This window comes from Drosophila teissieri, chromosome 3R (assembly GCF_016746235.2).
Source record: "Drosophila teissieri strain GT53w chromosome 3R, Prin_Dtei_1.1, whole genome shotgun sequence".
NCBI lineage: Eukaryota > Metazoa > Arthropoda > Insecta > Diptera > Drosophilidae > Drosophila > Drosophila teissieri.
The window spans coordinates 31,747,426-31,763,508 of NC_053032.1; the positions used below are offsets into that span (position 1 = coordinate 31,747,426).

At 48.2% G+C, this 16,083-nt stretch overlaps 8 protein-coding genes across 8 annotated transcripts; 5 read left to right on the forward strand and 3 right to left on the reverse strand.

Moving 5' to 3' along the window:
* Positions 1 to 32: 32 nt before the first annotated feature.
* Positions 33 to 1,519, reverse strand: LOC122622264 (cleavage stimulation factor subunit 1). The gene is made up of 2 exons (XM_043800589.1): positions 492 to 1,519; positions 33 to 437 (listed from the first exon to the last, which is right to left on the reverse strand). The coding sequence occupies exons 1-2, from the start codon at positions 1,425 to 1,427 to the stop codon at positions 99 to 101; spliced, it is 1,275 nt and encodes a 424-aa protein (XP_043656524.1). The 5' UTR covers positions 1,428 to 1,519; the 3' UTR covers positions 33 to 98.
* Positions 1,520 to 1,569: 50 nt separating this feature from the next.
* LOC122622266 (nucleolar protein 16) lies at positions 1,570 to 2,550 on the forward strand. Its single transcript, XM_043800591.1, has 3 exons — positions 1,570 to 1,789; positions 1,868 to 2,152; positions 2,211 to 2,550. Exons 1-3 carry the CDS (start codon positions 1,692 to 1,694, stop codon positions 2,449 to 2,451), a joined length of 624 nt encoding a protein of 207 aa, XP_043656526.1. The 5' UTR covers positions 1,570 to 1,691; the 3' UTR covers positions 2,452 to 2,550.
* Positions 2,551 to 2,963: 413 nt separating this feature from the next.
* Positions 2,964 to 7,893, forward strand: LOC122619737 (elongation factor 1-alpha 2). Its single transcript, XM_043796842.1, has 5 exons — positions 2,964 to 3,013; positions 4,286 to 4,373; positions 4,824 to 5,673; positions 6,221 to 6,426; positions 6,493 to 7,893. Exons 3-5 carry the CDS (start codon positions 4,851 to 4,853, stop codon positions 6,850 to 6,852), a joined length of 1,389 nt encoding a protein of 462 aa, XP_043652777.1. The 5' UTR covers positions 2,964 to 3,013; positions 4,286 to 4,373; positions 4,824 to 4,850; the 3' UTR covers positions 6,853 to 7,893.
* A 200-nt stretch (positions 7,894 to 8,093) lies between these two features.
* LOC122619591 (tubulin-specific chaperone A) lies at positions 8,094 to 8,807 on the forward strand. The gene is made up of 2 exons (XM_043796612.1): positions 8,094 to 8,444; positions 8,508 to 8,807. The coding sequence occupies exons 1-2, from the start codon at positions 8,236 to 8,238 to the stop codon at positions 8,629 to 8,631; spliced, it is 333 nt and encodes a 110-aa protein (XP_043652547.1). The 5' UTR covers positions 8,094 to 8,235; the 3' UTR covers positions 8,632 to 8,807.
* Positions 8,808 to 8,923: 116 nt separating this feature from the next.
* On the forward strand, positions 8,924 to 9,834 carry LOC122619590. The gene is made up of 2 exons (XM_043796610.1): positions 8,924 to 9,587; positions 9,646 to 9,834. The coding sequence occupies exons 1-2, from the start codon at positions 8,968 to 8,970 to the stop codon at positions 9,761 to 9,763; spliced, it is 738 nt and encodes a 245-aa protein (XP_043652545.1). The 5' UTR covers positions 8,924 to 8,967; the 3' UTR covers positions 9,764 to 9,834.
* Positions 9,835 to 9,848: 14 nt separating this feature from the next.
* LOC122619592 (nucleoside diphosphate kinase) lies at positions 9,849 to 10,648 on the reverse strand. Its single transcript, XM_043796613.1, has 2 exons — positions 10,460 to 10,648; positions 9,849 to 10,266 (listed from the first exon to the last, which is right to left on the reverse strand). The coding sequence occupies exons 1-2, from the start codon at positions 10,643 to 10,645 to the stop codon at positions 9,934 to 9,936; spliced, it is 519 nt and encodes a 172-aa protein (XP_043652548.1). The 5' UTR covers positions 10,646 to 10,648; the 3' UTR covers positions 9,849 to 9,933.
* A 428-nt stretch (positions 10,649 to 11,076) lies between these two features.
* Positions 11,077 to 12,191, reverse strand: LOC122619800 (deoxyhypusine hydroxylase). Its single transcript, XM_043796939.1, has one exon. The coding sequence runs from the start codon at positions 12,104 to 12,106 to the stop codon at positions 11,198 to 11,200; it is 909 nt and encodes a 302-aa protein (XP_043652874.1). The 5' UTR covers positions 12,107 to 12,191; the 3' UTR covers positions 11,077 to 11,197.
* A 109-nt stretch (positions 12,192 to 12,300) lies between these two features.
* LOC122619799 (neurofilament heavy polypeptide) lies at positions 12,301 to 15,814 on the forward strand. The gene is made up of 4 exons (XM_043796938.1): positions 12,301 to 12,753; positions 13,853 to 14,155; positions 14,222 to 15,230; positions 15,289 to 15,814. Exons 1-4 carry the CDS (start codon positions 12,673 to 12,675, stop codon positions 15,354 to 15,356), a joined length of 1,461 nt encoding a protein of 486 aa, XP_043652873.1. The 5' UTR covers positions 12,301 to 12,672; the 3' UTR covers positions 15,357 to 15,814.
* Positions 15,815 to 16,083: the final 269 nt, after the last annotated feature.

Here is a 16,083-nt window from a genome sequence, read left to right on the forward strand (position 1 = left end):
AAGAGCATTTTCAAACAAGTCAATCGCAATAATTAAATAATGAAAATATGCATATTTTATTCCTTAAAAGATTATTCGATTTATGAAGCTTTATCCGTTTACTGATTATTGGCCCTTCGGTACCAGAAACGTGCGCGAAAGTCGTCGGAGCAGGTGAGGAAAGCAGGAGCGTTGGGCGAGTGCGTGATGTAGCGCACAGGTCCGTTGTGTCCAAGCGAGTTGAGGGTCAGACGGCATCCGTTACGTGAGTTCCACGAGCAAAGCGAGGTGGTGGCCTCATCGGGAAACAGCACGTAGTCCTCCGTGTGGTTAAAGACAGCCTCCGTCTGGTGCTCCTGCTTGCCGGTGGTTCCAGCACCCGTGTACGTCTGAATGGGACGGCTGGTGCACAACTCCCACAGATAAACCAGCGAATCCATACCGGAAGATAAGAGGTACTAAAAAGAATAGGTGAAAATCTTGCAAAGCAACTACCCATAATCATTCCTTACCTTCCCGTTTCTTGTAAACTCCAGTGAGCATATTGCCGCTCCGCCATGCGCCTCAGCAATCGTGTTAATGCACCGCCCGCTGATCCCGTCCCATATTTTTATGTCACCATCATAACTGCCGGTGGCGTAGAGTTTTCCCGTAGGCGAATACTTCACGCAAGTAACTCCCGCCTTGTGCTGCTGCGAGGGAATGGCACTCACAAAGCATTGGGTGGTGGCCACATCGTAGACCCGTAAGACGTTGTGTTCCGTTCCGATGGCTACGTAGTCACCAGTAGGGTGAAAGGACAGGCACAACACCGGCTCGCAGTCGGTGAACACCTTGTGGGCCTTCTTTACCGAGGGCTTGGCAATGTCAAACAATTTGACAGTACCATCGCGGGAGGCGGAGGCCAGGATGTGCTCCTTGGGGTGGAACTCCAGGTAGGACACTTCATCAGTGTGGTCATAGAGCGTGCGAATCACTGGATGGCCTTGTTGTTCCCTGCCCGGCTCGATGTCTTCGGGCGCAGACTTGGCCAGCATCCGCTCCACGTCCAGAATCTTGATGCTGGCATCCACACTCCCGGTGGCCACCAGCGAACCATCGCAGCTGAAGGCGCCGGCGCGACAGGCCTGCTTGTGCGAGGTCACGTACGCGGTTTCGTAGGAATGTGGTTCCGGGGCCAAAGCCGAAGCCTCCGGCTCGAACTCCAAGTCTATGCCGGGCAACACATCATCCGAGGGCGTCTTGTCCTTGTCGCTGAGCGTCTGCATCCCTGCAATCATTACGTGCAGCAGGCGTTCGCTGGGAGCGCACTGGTCCGCCTTCACCAGCATGGACAGCTCCATGGCGAACTTCTCCAGCCCGTCGTACATCAGCTGGCTGATCATCAGACGATAAAGTATCTCCCGGTTCTTCACCAGGTTATTGGGGTCCAATATCTCATCGCGCATGGTAGTTAAAATTATATATTGTTTTCCGCGGATATAAACAAAATCTAAAATTGTAGATAACGTCGAGGCAATCGTTATCGAAACAATTTATCTTGCCGGTATGCCATCTCTAGCTGGGCAGGTAGTGAAATACTGGAATTAGGATTTTGGTATTTTGCGTACCACGGTCACTCCTAACAGCAGCAACACGTGCGGTTTTAAAATTGTTTTGGTCCCCCGCTTGAATTAAACATCGTTAGATTTCATTAACTAAACCTCACAACAATGAAGATCCGCAAGAATCATGCTCGCAAGCGTTACCGCTACAACGTAAACCGCAAGACGATGAATAAAACCCGGAGTTCCACCGGAAAAATTAAGGAGTAAGTTGGACCTTCATGTGCTTACGGACAATTAAGTCAACAATAAGTTTACTAACTTCCCTATTATGACTTCACCAGTCCCAGAATGAAGAAGATGTGGATGGAGGAACAACGTGTGGGTACCAACTTCAGTGAAATGGGATTGGCCCAGGACGTCAACAAGGCCATAGCGATTCCCAGCTACAAGCAGGACCGTCTCCTGGCGGCTCGAGTTGTGAATGGGTTTCTGGAGGAGGATCTGGACGAGGATGAGCGTCGTGCACTTGGCCTCAAGAAACCAGTCGTGGAGGAGGGTCCAAAGCGAGGACACGTGGTCCAGGAACTAGAACAACTTGCTAGCGAACGTGCCGACCCAGAATTCAGGTAAACGAATGCTACTGCAATGGCAAACCGTCAAATTACAGGTTTTGTATTTGCATAGATTGCCCAAGGGCGTGGTCAAGGAACTGTCCTACTTCCTTAACAAGCATAAGTTTAACTACAAGGCGATGGTTGCCGATCGGAAAAACTTTGGACAATTGACGTGGCGGCAGTTTCGCTTGAAGATCCGCAGATTTATGTCGATTCCGGAGCAGTTCAACGTTTACCTGGAGCAGAAGAAGTTGCCCGTGGACGTGAAACCGGACTGGGAGGAATACGAGTCGGACAGTGAATGGAAATAATGCACATTATAATATTTTTGGGGTTCTAATTCTATTACTTGTAATGTTTAGACTTACTATAATTCTTTAAATACAATAAAATAGGCAAGTAAAGACGAGCGCATTGTGTGCTTCTTTTTGAGAAAGCTAAATAGTTAGACTCCGAAACATTGCTAATCATAAAGTCGAAGTAACGGTATTTTTCGAATTCATTGCTGTCGAACTTCATTCTGTCGTACGACAAGGTGAGAGGAAAGAGCTTGCGATCTCATTCCAACGCACATACAAATAGTGTGCAAAATGTCAATTGCAATTAGAGGTGAGTGCATAATTTTACTGGCAGCCCTTGTAAGTACAAAAGTTTTGATAATTATATGAAATTATCTGCAAAACGCTCTGAGTTTAAGAGCGGTGAGAGTAATACAACGCCGTCAGTACGTCCAATAATCCTCATAATGCAGTAGGAAACCCCAAAGCCCTTGCCACACAGTGAATCCTGTGCCATCTCTAGGTCGGAATCAGTTCAGCTCCGTTCAGCTCAGCATCGTTCGCTTTTTCGGTCTTTCCGTTTTGTGATTTCGAGGTAAGTGCACGCAGAGCTCCCGTAAAAATTCGAAAATTGGCAATATTAATAGGCATTGATTGGTTTTGCAAATGTGAAATGGGCAAACACCCGATTTTCCCCACCCTGCGTAACTAGCCGGATTTTTACTCGATTTACCGGCCCTAAAGAAAGTTTTCCGAAAAGTGAGAGAGTGTAAGTGATTTGCGCTGCCGGCCGGTTTCCTCATTCTTTTTGCATAATAGCCGCTTGGGAATAACGGTGTCCGGACTGCGTAAATCGATTCGAATTGGAAATTGGGTTTCCAGCGACCTCAAAATGCAAGTAAATTAATAAAGTCGCGTAGACTTTCGAATTCCAACATGGCGGCCGGCTGCATGTGTGTGCGCGTTCGATTTCGCCTGGATTGTTCATGTTTCGGATTCCCGTTCCCACGTCGTTTATTCCCGAGTTTCTATTGGAATTCGCATGCAGAAAACGAAATCTGCGGCATGACACATGGTGGGCAGATTATTTCCCTGCCCTGCATCTCTGTCGAAGTATTTTTGCATATGCCTCCCTTCTGCCCCCTTGCTTTCTTGCAATTTGCACTTCGATGCAAATACAGAGATTTAAAAATAACATGCAGGAAAATCGGCAAGTGAAACTGTCACTAGGGTAGAAAATAAATCACAACGCCCTGCAGTTCTCGCCATCTCTTTCCCTCCCTTTTCCGCCTGAGCAGCAAGTGCACTGCGCCCGTTTGTCGTCCCTTTCGCTCCCACTCTCTCTCCGTCTCCTTCTGCAGTTTTTCACCCTTTGGAATCGCGCAATTTTCGCCGCCCGACCGCCGCCGAATGCCGATGCTATTGGCCATTTCCCGTTAAATTTCTATTTCACCGTCCTGCGAATGCTGCCAAATTTCGCCATTTCGACATTTGGCTTGAATGAAATCCGTTTGTGTGCGATTTCCATTGGTTTTCCCACTCAAGAAGCCGGCCGGTACATTTTCGCCTTGGACTGCCGCAATGTTTTCCGCACTTCCCGGCTTTCTGGCGAGGTCTTCTCTTCGGCCTAATCCTCTCCAGCCGAGGAGAGTGCATTTCCCCAGTACGCACTCTTCGGCTCGAAGTTCGTTTCTGTCTGGGGCTCGGTATTGATTTTTCGCCCGGTGCACTTCGGCAGAGGGATATACACGGCAGTCTTTAACCAACAGACACTTGGATTGGTCGTGGTCCGGTTGCAGAGTACGGAAACTCCGTATTGAAGTCATAAACTGTCATTATCATCTCAACGTTTTCATTCTAATTCTAGGATATTGCGTCCAGTGAATTTGAGGTCAGTTTTTGATAGCACAGCGTTGCCAAGTAATAAGCAGCTCTAGAAAGTCTCGTGAAAACAGGTGAGTTTTTCTCTTCTTTTTAATGCCGGAAATGCTGCAGACATTTGTGGGCTCAAAAAATGCTGGGAAATGGGTGTAATTCTTAATCGCACAAAAGAGGTTTTTCCTCCAGTGCACACACAATAAAAGTACAAAAAATGCATACATTTTTGTATAATTCAATTTAATTTAATTTGTAAATTGGTTCTCTGACTTTTTCTTGAAATGGTTTTAAATTCCCATTTTCGGAAGAAAGTTCTATGTTTTTCCCCTGGTGTAAATTTGTGCATGTCTGTGTGAACTGTGCTTTTGGTGTCTACACCACGATGACACGACCCACAGCATACAGACGTCACTCGTCTGCACCACCCATTAAGTTCAGACCCACATTGGCATGCTGCCTCCCTGCGTCCGGAAACCACCCACTTTGCTCATCCATTTTCTTTCTGCATCCCTTCTTTCTCCCGGCAGCTCTAAACGATAGCTTAATCTGAAAGGATGGGCAAAGAGAAGATCCATATTAACATTGTGGTCATTGGCCATGTGGACTCCGGCAAGTCGACGACCACCGGCCACTTGATCTACAAATGCGGCGGTATCGACAAGCGTACGATCGAGAAGTTCGAGAAGGAGGCCCAGGAAATGGGAAAGGGCTCCTTCAAGTACGCTTGGGTGCTGGACAAGCTGAAGGCGGAGCGGGAGCGCGGCATCACCATCGACATTGCCCTGTGGAAGTTCGAGACGTCCAAGTACTATGTGACCATTATCGATGCCCCCGGTCATAGGGATTTCATCAAGAACATGATTACCGGTACCTCTCAGGCCGATTGTGCGGTGCTGATAGTCGCCGCCGGAACTGGTGAGTTCGAGGCCGGGATCTCCAAGAACGGGCAGACCCGCGAGCACGCCCTTTTGGCCTTCACGCTGGGCGTGAAGCAGCTCATTGTGGGCGTCAACAAGATGGACTCCACTGAGCCGCCGTACAGCGAGGCCCGCTACGAGGAGATCAAGAAGGAGGTGTCCTCGTACATCAAGAAGATTGGCTACAATCCGGCCTCGGTGGCCTTCGTCCCCATCTCCGGATGGCACGGCGACAATATGCTGGAGCCCTCCGAGAAGATGCCCTGGTTCAAGGGATGGTCCGTGGAGCGCAAGGAAGGCAAGGCAGAAGGCAAGTGCTTGATCGACGCGCTGGACGCGATCCTGCCACCCCAGCGTCCCACCGACAAGCCGCTGCGTCTGCCCCTCCAGGATGTCTACAAGATCGGAGGCATTGGAACCGTACCAGTAGGTCGTGTGGAGACTGGTCTCCTCAAGCCAGGTAAAGCTCAAATTCCTTGTCTTCCTGGTTGATGGTGGGGGGTGTTGGCACTCCTTTCTCTTTGGGTATTTCACACATGTATTCTGTGGAATTTGGGTCGACAGTGGGCTGCCACTCCAACTCCCACCGCCTCCAAAGCGAAGCTCGCGACGAAGTCTTGCGCATGTATGCATTATTGAGCGAACGTCTTCGTCGAGAGCGAGACCCTCCAACTCCTGCACTTGGGGAAATATTTGATCCCCCTCCAAAGAAATTACATTTTCAAAATGAAAGTGAAAGGCCATTAAAATAAAAAAACCCTTTAACTTTTGGTTCTAGTTTTATAGTGACAAGAAAGAAAACATTTTGTATTAACTACCATTACTAGCTATTGATACAAACAACAATAAATTGGAGACAACTCGAATACTATATGTAAAATACCCTGATACCTGGTTTCACGTTTCTCTCTCTGTATGCTGTATGCACCCACCCCCAACCAAAAGTATATGCATAACGTACGGATATGTAACTCTGCTCGGTCGCTTCGTTTCCGGTTTCGTTTCAGGCATGGTCGTCAACTTTGCGCCGGTCAACCTGGTCACCGAAGTAAAGTCGGTGGAGATGCACCACGAGGCTCTCACCGAAGCGATGCCCGGCGACAACGTCGGCTTCAACGTGAAGAACGTGTCCGTGAAGGAGCTCCGTCGTGGCTACGTGGCCGGCGATTCCAAGAACAATCCTCCTAGGGGAGCAGCCGATTTTACCGCCCAGGTAGGGTAACAAAGATTGAAAATCTCTGATATGTGGACTCATCTCTGCGTGCTTTTCCGCCCATAGGTGATTGTGCTCAACCATCCGGGTCAGATCGCCAATGGCTACACTCCCGTTTTGGATTGCCACACGGCTCACATTGCCTGCAAGTTTTCCGAGATCAAGGAGAAGTGCGACCGTCGTACGGGCAAGACCACCGAGACGGAGCCGAAGGCTATTAAGTCCGGGGATGCGGCCATCATTGTGCTGGTGCCCAGCAAGCCGCTGTGCGTAGAGAGCTTCCAGGAGTTCCCACCGCTGGGACGGTTCGCTGTGCGCGATATGAGGCAGACCGTGGCCGTGGGCGTCATTAAGTCGGTCAACTTTAAAGAGACGACCTCGGGCAAGGTGACAAAAGCCGCTGAGAAGGCACAGAAGAAGAAATAACTAGGGTGCCAGCAGAACAACGTCATCACTCGAACCAAACAACAACAAGAACAGACGGCTAGAGCAACAGCAACATCACACAACAACAATACACATGTCAAAATTATAATACCCACTCGACGATCAAAATCACACCATAGCTCCATGGCAACCGAGACACCAATTACTACTATTACTAGCTGCAGGCAGAGGCAGATATTAACCGAAATCGAGCAGATTATACCCTATATAATAACCACACGTACGATTAGCGAGGAGAGAGGCATCAGCTGCAGCGAGGATGCGAAGGAGGAGTCCTTCCAGCTGGCCGGGTCGGTTTTGGTCGCCTTCGCCGTGGTGGTGGTCTACTGCAGCTATCTGAACATGTATCGTCATCGCAAGTCCTTTCGCAGGAAACCACCCACTGACCACTCCGTAGAGTGGATAGGGACCTCCGGAGTACTGCTGTAGCCTGCCCCTTCGATATATACTCATCTCTACAACTAACTTTACATTTGATTAGCAGCCACACATCCGGTCGCATCCACCTGTTTCGAATGGATTTTAAACACTTTTTATACTTTTGATAAGTCAAGTCGGAGGCATTCGATTTAAAATCTATTTAAATATGTAATTTCCGAATTTAGTTGTAAACCACGTCCAAAAACCACGCTCCCAAAGATCCCCTGAACCAAAAAGACTACATTCGCAATGAATTCAAAATTTTCTCTTGAAACCAAAAGACAAATGCTTAAGAAGTATTACAAAAAAGAAATCAACATTACACACATAATCATGCGGTTTTTGAAAACATTCTAAATGTTTCATCGAGCCTCATTTGCATTTGCATTTGCATACTACATAATATACGTTATCCACATGTCATTTCATTGCCCATAATAACCTGCATATTATACACGTTAATCTCACACTCTGAATTTATACAAATCGAAAACAATTGTAACCGACACCAGAACAATTCTTGGATACAGAACATGTTGCTTGATACAAGATCTTTTAAATGATGAGAAAAATAAAGGAAGCTTAACCGTAAATACCACACACGCACGTCTTTTAATTCAAAAGCCAAAAATCCAGTGAGCTTTGATATTTACGAATAGTAGCCATTGCTTCATAAAATGCATTAAGCTTAATTTAAAATTCAAATTTGGCGGTTCGGAGTGGTTCATTAAACTGGTTCCGCCGTTTGAGCAGGGGTGACAACCCTGACTCTGACTCACTGGGCGCTCCGTACAAAAACAACAAAGAAAGCGTTGCTAACCACACCGAATCTCAGCCGGCTGTTCGAAGTTTAGTCGAATTAACTGTGATTCAGGCCAGGAACTCCTCGTCGAGCTCCACTAACTTCAGTTCGTAGTAGAACGCAGCGGAGACCGCACAAAGATGACAGACCCTCGCATCCGGCAGCTGGTAATTAAGTCCGGAGTGGTCAGGCGGTTGACCAGGGAGAAGTACTGCTACGCCAAGGAAGTGGTGACCGAGCAGGCGAGAATGGAGAAGCTCAGGGGCGACGGAGCGGATGACCACGTACTGCGCAAGCAGGAGGAGGTCATCCAGGAGTGCATCATGATGGTGCCCGACTCCAAGAGAAGGTATTTACCTATGCGTTCTTCAATTTCTCTCTTCGAAAGACTAATGGGGCGTTCCTTTCACAGACTGCAAAAGGAGTACGAGGTTCTGGAGAAGTACCTCGCCGATGAGCAGGACCTCCAGGAGACAGAGGCATATACAAAGGCAGCGGAGGTTCTTAAAGCAGCGAAAGCTGAACTGGAGGCCTAAGACTACCCCAACACCTCATTCACTGCCCCTTAATGTCAGCATTATTGCAAATTCCTGAAGGCAATTCCATCTTTAAGTTCTGAGCTGCAGTGCGGCTTGGATCCCTATTATTATTATTAAGCTAATACTCTCCTCTCTGGTTTTGATTTAAAATAAATAACATTATATTTTTTGTATATTTATTACAAAGAATCGCTAGCCCCACCAGCCTTCTTTTGATTACCTAAAAATGTCGTATTTCACTAAATAAAAATAATTTATAATGAAATATTTCAAAACCACCCCCAATCTGCGCTTTTAGACGTTTACCAACACAGCCAAAAAAACCAAAATAAGATGCCACCGCCGCAGAAAAAACATAGATTAAGTGCTATTAAAGCTAATATTCAGCAGATTATATCGAGTTTGGGGCAACTGGAGCAACAGAGCAGCGGGTCAGGGCGCGATTTCGATGTGCACCGGGCGGAGGAGCTGCAGCGGAGCACGGCAACCCTGCTGGATGAACTTGATAAAGTGCCGGCCCAACAAGTAGTCGACGAACAAAAACAAAGAAAACGCCGACGACGCTTAGACAGACGAAGCAAACAGCGAGTGAGACTTGCACCCATCAAATCAGAGCCCACAGAAAAGAAGTACTCAATAAAACCGCCCCGGAATCCAGCACTGGAACAAGCGGAGCACATATCCCTGCGCAAGCAACGGGATGCAGCCTCCATTTTGGAGACCTTCGACCTTCTGGAGAAACTATGCGAATCTCGTGGGGGAGACAAAGCTGCCCTTGGCCAAAAACTGACCCACATGCGTCGTGTTTGGCGAAGAGTCCAAGAGGAGACTCAAGTGGGCAATGTCAAGGAGTCCACGAAGGTGGCTTCACTCGAATCTCAATGGAAGGCGGTTTTCTTCGGCCAATCTTTGCCAGCGACTAAAGCGAATAAGGGGAAATTTCTTGAAATTCGGTAGGATAAGGGAAACACAATATCCAGGTGCATGTCTTAACTTAATTGATTCTTCCAGCTCCACATGGGATTCTTACATAAGCTACTGCGGCAGGGGCTCCTGTATACCCAGAGGATGGGTGCTGCCGCCAACAAAGCCCACAGCTCAGTGGGCGGCCTACCGATGTACCACTTAGAATATGAATTACCTAATTTTTACTGCCTTATGGAGACTATAAAAACCAGACCGAACCTCACACTACACATAAAGAAGCAAGATTATTTACTAATTATCGTGGAATTTTATTTCTTTAAAAGAATCAATCTGTATTCAGCTTAGATACGGGCAAGCATTTACAGCAGCCGCCTATTCGTAGATCCAGTCCTTGGCGGCCGGGGTCCAGGTGACCAGCTCCTTCTCGTTGAACCACAGGGCGATCTCCTTCTCGGCAGACTCGACGGCATCGGAGCCGTGGATGATGTTACGTCCGACCTGGATGCAGAAGTCACCGCGGATGGTGCCGGGCAGGGAGTCGGCGGGGTTGGTGGCGCCGAGCATCTGGCGACCGGTCTTGACCACATTCAGACCCTCCCACACCATGGGGACCACGGGGCCGGAGTTCATGTAGTTGACAAGTCCGGGGAAGAAGGGACGGGCGGACAGATCGGCGTAGTGCTTCTCCAGCAGCTCCTTGGAGGCCTGGTTACAAAACGGTTCGTTATCAGTTAATTGCAGTTCTGACCTCTAGACACATGTCATTGCGATGATGACGCCTGCACCCAGCCTTTGAGGTTAGGTCCGATGGCAACCCCGCGTGGGGCAACCCTTTCTCTTCCCACGTATGTACATGCATATACCTATTGATTGCTTTATAATTGAATTAGCCGCTTACCCAGGTGAACTTCAGGGCGACCAGCTTGAAGCCCTTCTGCTCGAAGCGCTCGATGATCTTGCCGACGAGTCCGCGCTGGACGCCATCGGGCTTGACCATGATGAAAGTCCTCTCCTTGTTAGCCGCCATTGTCGCCGAGATTACAGAAAAGAATGCCAAAATCGTGCCGAGCATCAGGAGCTTCATGTGTTCGCCGTTGCAAAAAAATCCCGAATACAAAATGCCGGCCAAGTGAATTAATGGGCAATCGTCAAGTGGTCACACTTGGCAGCCGCGTTCTAAAGCTTTCATTTTTCGGGGGATTTTTGGAATCAAGAAGAATCCATTTTAGATCAACTAATTCTTTAATTTAAGGCGGAAGTTTGAGTGCATTTCTGAGGTATTACTCATTTTTTCAACTTATAACCGCTTTAGTGGGGCTGTCATGTCGCCTTGTAAATATTTTAAGCCTACAATAATATAAACTCAATTGATAAAAACGTAGTTTTACTTTAAATTGCCAAAACATTTAAAAACAAAAGATGATGAAATCCCCGGAATACTAGGCACCCATCAGCATCACAATTCCCATCAGTTGAATCATCCCCCCAGCAGGTTAATCAAAAACAACAGGGAAGTCACGTTTAAGTTTCGTTTAACGACTCGATAAGATTAGGTCCATGTAATCACAGTAGTGATAAAACAATACAAGTTTACAAATAATATATACAGCTGGTAGATGCAAATGCTCGTCGCAAATTACTTGGTCGCGTCTAGTTTGGCCAGGCCGTCGGCGTACTGGAACTCCGGACTGTTCTCGTACTCGCACATGTCCAGGGCGATGACGCAGCTCTCCTTGACCACGCGCTTGTCGTCCTCGGCGTAGCGGTTCAAGATCTGAATGCAATCATCCGTGGCGATGGCGCCAAGGGCCTCGGCACACTCGTGGCGCACCATTTCGTTTTCCAGGCGATCCTCCAGATTCTCTTGAAGGAAGGGAATGCTGCAGGGTTCCTGCAGCTGGCCCAGGACGAAGGCCACCTCGTGACGGAAGAGGGCAGAGGAGTCCTTCAGTCCTTCGGCAATGGCCAAAACGCTCTCTTCGGTGCGTAGATTGCGCAGGCTGAACATGGCCCTATACCGATCGAACAGGGTCTGCTGGGAATCCAGATAAATGGTCTTCAGCTCAGTGACGTTCTTGTCGCCCGCAGTTGGTGGTGAGGGATCAACGGAGGCGTAGGGGTTGCTGTCATCGACCTTTTGGCCACTCTGCAGCCAGCGAACGCGGTCCAGAGCAATGGCACACGTTTCGGCCACTTCCACCACTGGATCTTGTTTGTACTCCTCCAGAATTGGCAGCACATCTGGGTGCCCGATGGCCCCCATGGCCTCCGCAGCCTCGTGGCGCACCATCGGCTCCTGGGCAGTGTCCTTTAGCACCTTGGTGAGGATGTCCAGCGCCTTGGCGTCCTGCATCTGACCCAAGCAGTAGGCCAGCTCATGTTTAAGTAGAGCCGAATCATCGTCGAAGGCTTTGCTGATCGCCTCAATGGCCGTTTCTCCGCCGATGTTCTTCAGCGTGAAGAGGGCTCGAAAGCGCTCCTTAAGCGGGCGGTCCTTGTTGTTCAGGACGCCTCCAATGGCCTCGATTTGTTGCTGCGAAACCATTTCGATGCGGTGTGGATTTATAAATAAAAATATCTACGAAAGGCCGCGTGCGGTGTAACAGTGTGCCCATATACTCAGTACTTGAAAATACCAAAACAATAGTCCGACTATCGCCTGGCAATCGATATACCACTGTAATCGATTATTAATAAATCGATAAAATGGTGCTGCCAACTCCCATCAATTACAAATTGTGCAGCACTAGGAAGAAGCAGTTTAGTTACGTTTACTCCGTGCGAGCGCGATACTAAAAGTCAGTAAAAAGGGGAAAAGCAAACGTTTTGTGCACAGAAAGTATACGAAAGTACTGACTCAGTCCTTGCGCAGCATCGGTTACCAAAAAAACGGATCTTCACGGTGAAAAGTTCCCGCAAAATCGGCCTTTCTGAAAGTTGCGCGTTCACGGTATGCGAAGCGTGGCGTGTGTGTCGAGTTGAGTTACCTGTAATTGTGTGCGCCTGCGAGAGTGGAAGTGGAGTAAACCTCGCCACCGTTTCAAAGTTTTGGAAAGATATAGGAATTGCGAAACCATCAGTACCGCCCAGCTTTTAATCTGAACCTGAACCATGTCGGAGGCAACTGTGGCCCAAAAGCCGGAGGCGGTGGAAGTTGTGGAGGCGGCAACGGGTGACGAGAAGAAGACTCCCGTAAGTAACCGCACATACACATATTTAGCGACAATTAACATAGCACGGCGATAACGCACACCAGCCTGGGTTCTGCTTTGCTTTGCCCGAATTATCTGCGGTATTTTTCCAAAATAACTGTGTGTGTATATGGGCACTCGGATGTGGTGCATTTTCACCATTTCCCTTTGTGCGATGTGTTCGTTTTCTATTTACGTTTCTTTTTTCAACGTCTACCCTCGTGTGCGCGCGCTTTTCGCTTTTTCCTGTCCACTTTCCAACTCCCCCTCCCCTGCTATTGAAGCTAGCAGCATGTGTGCGTGTGTGTATACGTGTGTAGCTACTCGCTGAAGAAGAAGAGGCGAGAAGATGACGAGAGAAGCAGAGGCAATCGGCGATTCCCTTTCGGACTCACGTTTTGCCGCTGCCGCCGCATCTCGTTTGTTTTTATTTTTGCTTGTTCCCTTTTCGACTTTTTGTTGTTTGCTGTACTTTGTCATACACAGCGGCACGAACACTTGCATCCGCTTCGCGGTGTTGCGTATGTGTATGTATGCGCAACGTTGCGCTCTAGATTCGGTTCCATTTTTTAGCGGCGACTATACTAATAGATATTCAACGTACATATGTACATATCGATGCCTAACTCAACTCCCCAGATCGACAACTATTAGTGTGGTGGGGTTAGTTTGGGGTCTGTACTGTGAACTCAGCTGCAAGCGGGAATGTGCGGGTGCAACTGTTGCGGTCACTTGGCCATGTCAACAATAGTACAGTGCGCACTGGGATTAAAATATTAGTATACTACCGATAAGAGCTTAAATACGTGAAATGATCGATACTCTTTCCTTATAATTGTAATTTGGAGTCACTAGCAAAGCATCGTGCATTCGCATAAATTGAAGCCATCTTGCCCTTGTTTTGGTTTTTATGCATTGCACTTTTAACTGAAATATATTAACTACCGAATAATGGATTCTCAGGTATATTATAATGACTAGGCATGAAATGGCTTCTTTATTCCCTCAAGTTTTGAGTTTTGGCGGGAAATCAAAAACTTCCATAAATATATACTATACTAAAATATAACTTACCGAAACCGATCTCTACTCTATTGCAGAAACGCACTCCCAAACGCCGCTCGTTCATTGAGCGGGCGCAGCAGGAAAGCGAGGAGCTTGTGCGAACGATGGGTGGCAGCCTGGAGCTGGCGGGCGGGCGGCGGACGCGGTCTAGCACTCGAGGAACGCCGACGCGAGCCTCCGAGACAGTGACGCCGCCTCCCAGCAAAAAGGCGCGCACATCTCCGGCCTCGGCCACCAAGGCTAGCGCGACAAAGGGACGCGGAGCACGTAAGCTAGACGTTGGCGGTGATGAGCCTGAGCAAGAGCTGGAGAAGGTACAGACACCGGTCAAGGGAAAGGTAAGCAAATTATCATTTGGTCTGGTCTTATTATCATTGCAAACTAACGAACAAACTTATTTTAAGGGAGCTGCCAAGAAGGACAAGAAAGAGGTGAAGAAGCAGGAGAAGGCAACCGAGGAAGATGCGCCGGAGGAGGCGAAGGAAGATGTAGCTGAGCCTAAAGAGAAAGACGCCAGTCCAGCCGAGGTCGAGGACCAACCGGATGGCGTGGGGAATCTGCCTGCAGTGGCGGAGGAGAAGCCGAACCATGTCGATGAAGTCAAACCAACATCAGAAGACCCCAAGAATTCAACCGAAGAGGTGCCAAAAGTCGAAGAGCCACTGAAGTCAAGCGGGAAAACCTCGGAGAATGGAGCCGCTACAGACACTGCCGCTGCACCTGAAGAACCTGCTTCTGTTATGGATGTAGACGAAGATGAGGCGGTCGTCGAAAGCACACCTTCCGCAAATAAAGAAAAGGCATCAGTTGAAGAAAAAGAACCCGAACAGAAGTCAGAGGAAAGTGCAGCAGAAGTTGTGGAGTCCAAGGTGGAAAATGAGCCAGCCAAGGAACCCACACCAGAACCAATGGAAGTGGACGCGAGTTCGAAGGGCAGTTCCGACACCGCACAAGTAGACACACCAGCCACCGAGAAAGTTTCCGCCGCTCCAGAAACAGAAGCTGAAGCAGAAGCAAAGGCAACAGAGTCTAGCAGTGATGTGGTGGAAGAGGCCACAGAGGTCAAAGAAACAGTTCCAGAAGTGCCAGTTGCCGAGCCCAAGGAAGCAGAAAGCACTGTGGAGTCTGCGGAAGAGGTTACGGAAACCAGCACCACAGTGGTGACTGAGCCCAAGGAAGCCGCCGACAGCGAAGAGCCCAGCAAGGCTGTGGACTCTGCGGAACCCAAGGAGGCCGTGAGCAATACGGACGAGAGCGCCGCGCCCGTTTCTGTTGAGGTTTCTGCCGCCCCCGCCTCCAATGATGTCAGCAAGCCCTCGGAAGCCGATGCAACCGTGGTCAAGACTGCCGACAGTCCTGCAAAGGAACCACTGGAGATCAGCGAGGTCAAGAAGGCCGAAATTAATGTTAATGGTGAGTTAGAAAAGTCTTTTTAATCATGGACCCAACTAATGACAAGTTTCTTTTCAAGGGGAGCCCAAGATCGTCAACAGTTCCGCCGAGGTGGCCGAGAATGCGGCGCCAAAAGTGTGTAACTAGACAAATCCCACCGATGGACAATCAACAACTTTAATGCGTTGCGGATGTATACAAAAGCATCTTCAGCTCGCCCGCCGAGTTGGTCTGATGTTGCCAACTACATGCAAACATTTAAGAGTTTCCCCAAACAAAGCTACGATTTTCTTTTTTAATTGATCACTTGATTTCGTACTCAGAAATCCCTTCACTTTCATGATAGTTTCGCGTCCGCCAGTATTTGGTCGACGCGAGGGACGCCATAGGCTGCAATCGATGCTGGACTTTCAATGCTGCAGTGTGTGCGTCAGCTGGACAGACAACAAAAACAATTAGGCGTAGTACCAGTCCCCAAAACCCTCCCACCCACTTCCCGAAATTGCACAGACAGATTGTAAAATGCATCTTAATATAATATGTATGTGGATAATTAATCAAATTGGAATCAAACAAATTATACATTAACGGAAATGTATGTAAAATAGATGTTTTTAAATTGTAAGACATTAATATCCTTAATTATAAAACCAATTGGACAACACTCAACAAATAAGCAAACGGATCGCGGACATATTTTTACTATTGTAACGCAATACAAATGGACTGCGGCTTTAAGATACGTCTATGCATACTTTCACCCCTTTTGGAAATTTTTTTTAAGTATTTCAAGCCCGTTTCATATGAAGCATTTACGTTTTTTAAAAGAGCCGACTTGCAACCGGTGACTACGAATGAGCTCATTGGAAACTGT

Excerpts from the sequence above, each read along its gene's own strand:
- LOC122622264 (XM_043800589.1), bottom strand. The coding sequence starts at position 1,427 with ATGCGCGATGAGATATTGGACCCCAATAACCTGGTGAAGAACCGGGAG. Across the intron at positions 438-491 it reads AGTTTACAAGAAACGGGAAG|TACCTCTTATCTTCCGGTAT; the intron begins GTAAGGAATGAT and ends TATTCTTTTTAG.
- LOC122622266 (XM_043800591.1), top strand. The coding sequence starts at position 1,692 with ATGAAGATCCGCAAGAATCATGCTCGCAAGCGTTACCGCTACAACGTA. Across the intron at positions 1,790-1,867 it reads TCCACCGGAAAAATTAAGGA|TCCCAGAATGAAGAAGATGT; the intron begins GTAAGTTGGACC and ends TGACTTCACCAG. Across the intron at positions 2,153-2,210 it reads CGTGCCGACCCAGAATTCAG|ATTGCCCAAGGGCGTGGTCA; the intron begins GTAAACGAATGC and ends GTATTTGCATAG.
- LOC122619737 (XM_043796842.1), top strand. The coding sequence starts at position 4,851 with ATGGGCAAAGAGAAGATCCATATTAACATTGTGGTCATTGGCCATGTG. Across the intron at positions 5,674-6,220 it reads GACTGGTCTCCTCAAGCCAG|GCATGGTCGTCAACTTTGCG; the intron begins GTAAAGCTCAAA and ends GTTTCGTTTCAG. Across the intron at positions 6,427-6,492 it reads CAGCCGATTTTACCGCCCAG|GTGATTGTGCTCAACCATCC; the intron begins GTAGGGTAACAA and ends TTCCGCCCATAG.
- LOC122619591 (XM_043796612.1), top strand. The coding sequence starts at position 8,236 with ATGACAGACCCTCGCATCCGGCAGCTGGTAATTAAGTCCGGAGTGGTC. Across the intron at positions 8,445-8,507 it reads GTGCCCGACTCCAAGAGAAG|ACTGCAAAAGGAGTACGAGG; the intron begins GTATTTACCTAT and ends TTCCTTTCACAG.
- LOC122619590 (XM_043796610.1), top strand. The coding sequence starts at position 8,968 with ATGCCACCGCCGCAGAAAAAACATAGATTAAGTGCTATTAAAGCTAAT. Across the intron at positions 9,588-9,645 it reads GGGAAATTTCTTGAAATTCG|CTCCACATGGGATTCTTACA; the intron begins GTAGGATAAGGG and ends TGATTCTTCCAG.
- LOC122619592 (XM_043796613.1), bottom strand. The coding sequence starts at position 10,645 with ATGAAGCTCCTGATGCTCGGCACGATTTTGGCATTCTTTTCTGTAATC. Across the intron at positions 10,267-10,459 it reads TCGCCCTGAAGTTCACCTGG|GCCTCCAAGGAGCTGCTGGA; the intron begins GTAAGCGGCTAA and ends TTTTGTAACCAG.
- LOC122619800 (XM_043796939.1), bottom strand. The coding sequence starts at position 12,106 with ATGGTTTCGCAGCAACAAATCGAGGCCATTGGAGGCGTCCTGAACAAC.
- LOC122619799 (XM_043796938.1), top strand. The coding sequence starts at position 12,673 with ATGTCGGAGGCAACTGTGGCCCAAAAGCCGGAGGCGGTGGAAGTTGTG. Across the intron at positions 12,754-13,852 it reads GTGACGAGAAGAAGACTCCC|AAACGCACTCCCAAACGCCG; the intron begins GTAAGTAACCGC and ends ACTCTATTGCAG. Across the intron at positions 14,156-14,221 it reads AGACACCGGTCAAGGGAAAG|GGAGCTGCCAAGAAGGACAA; the intron begins GTAAGCAAATTA and ends ACTTATTTTAAG.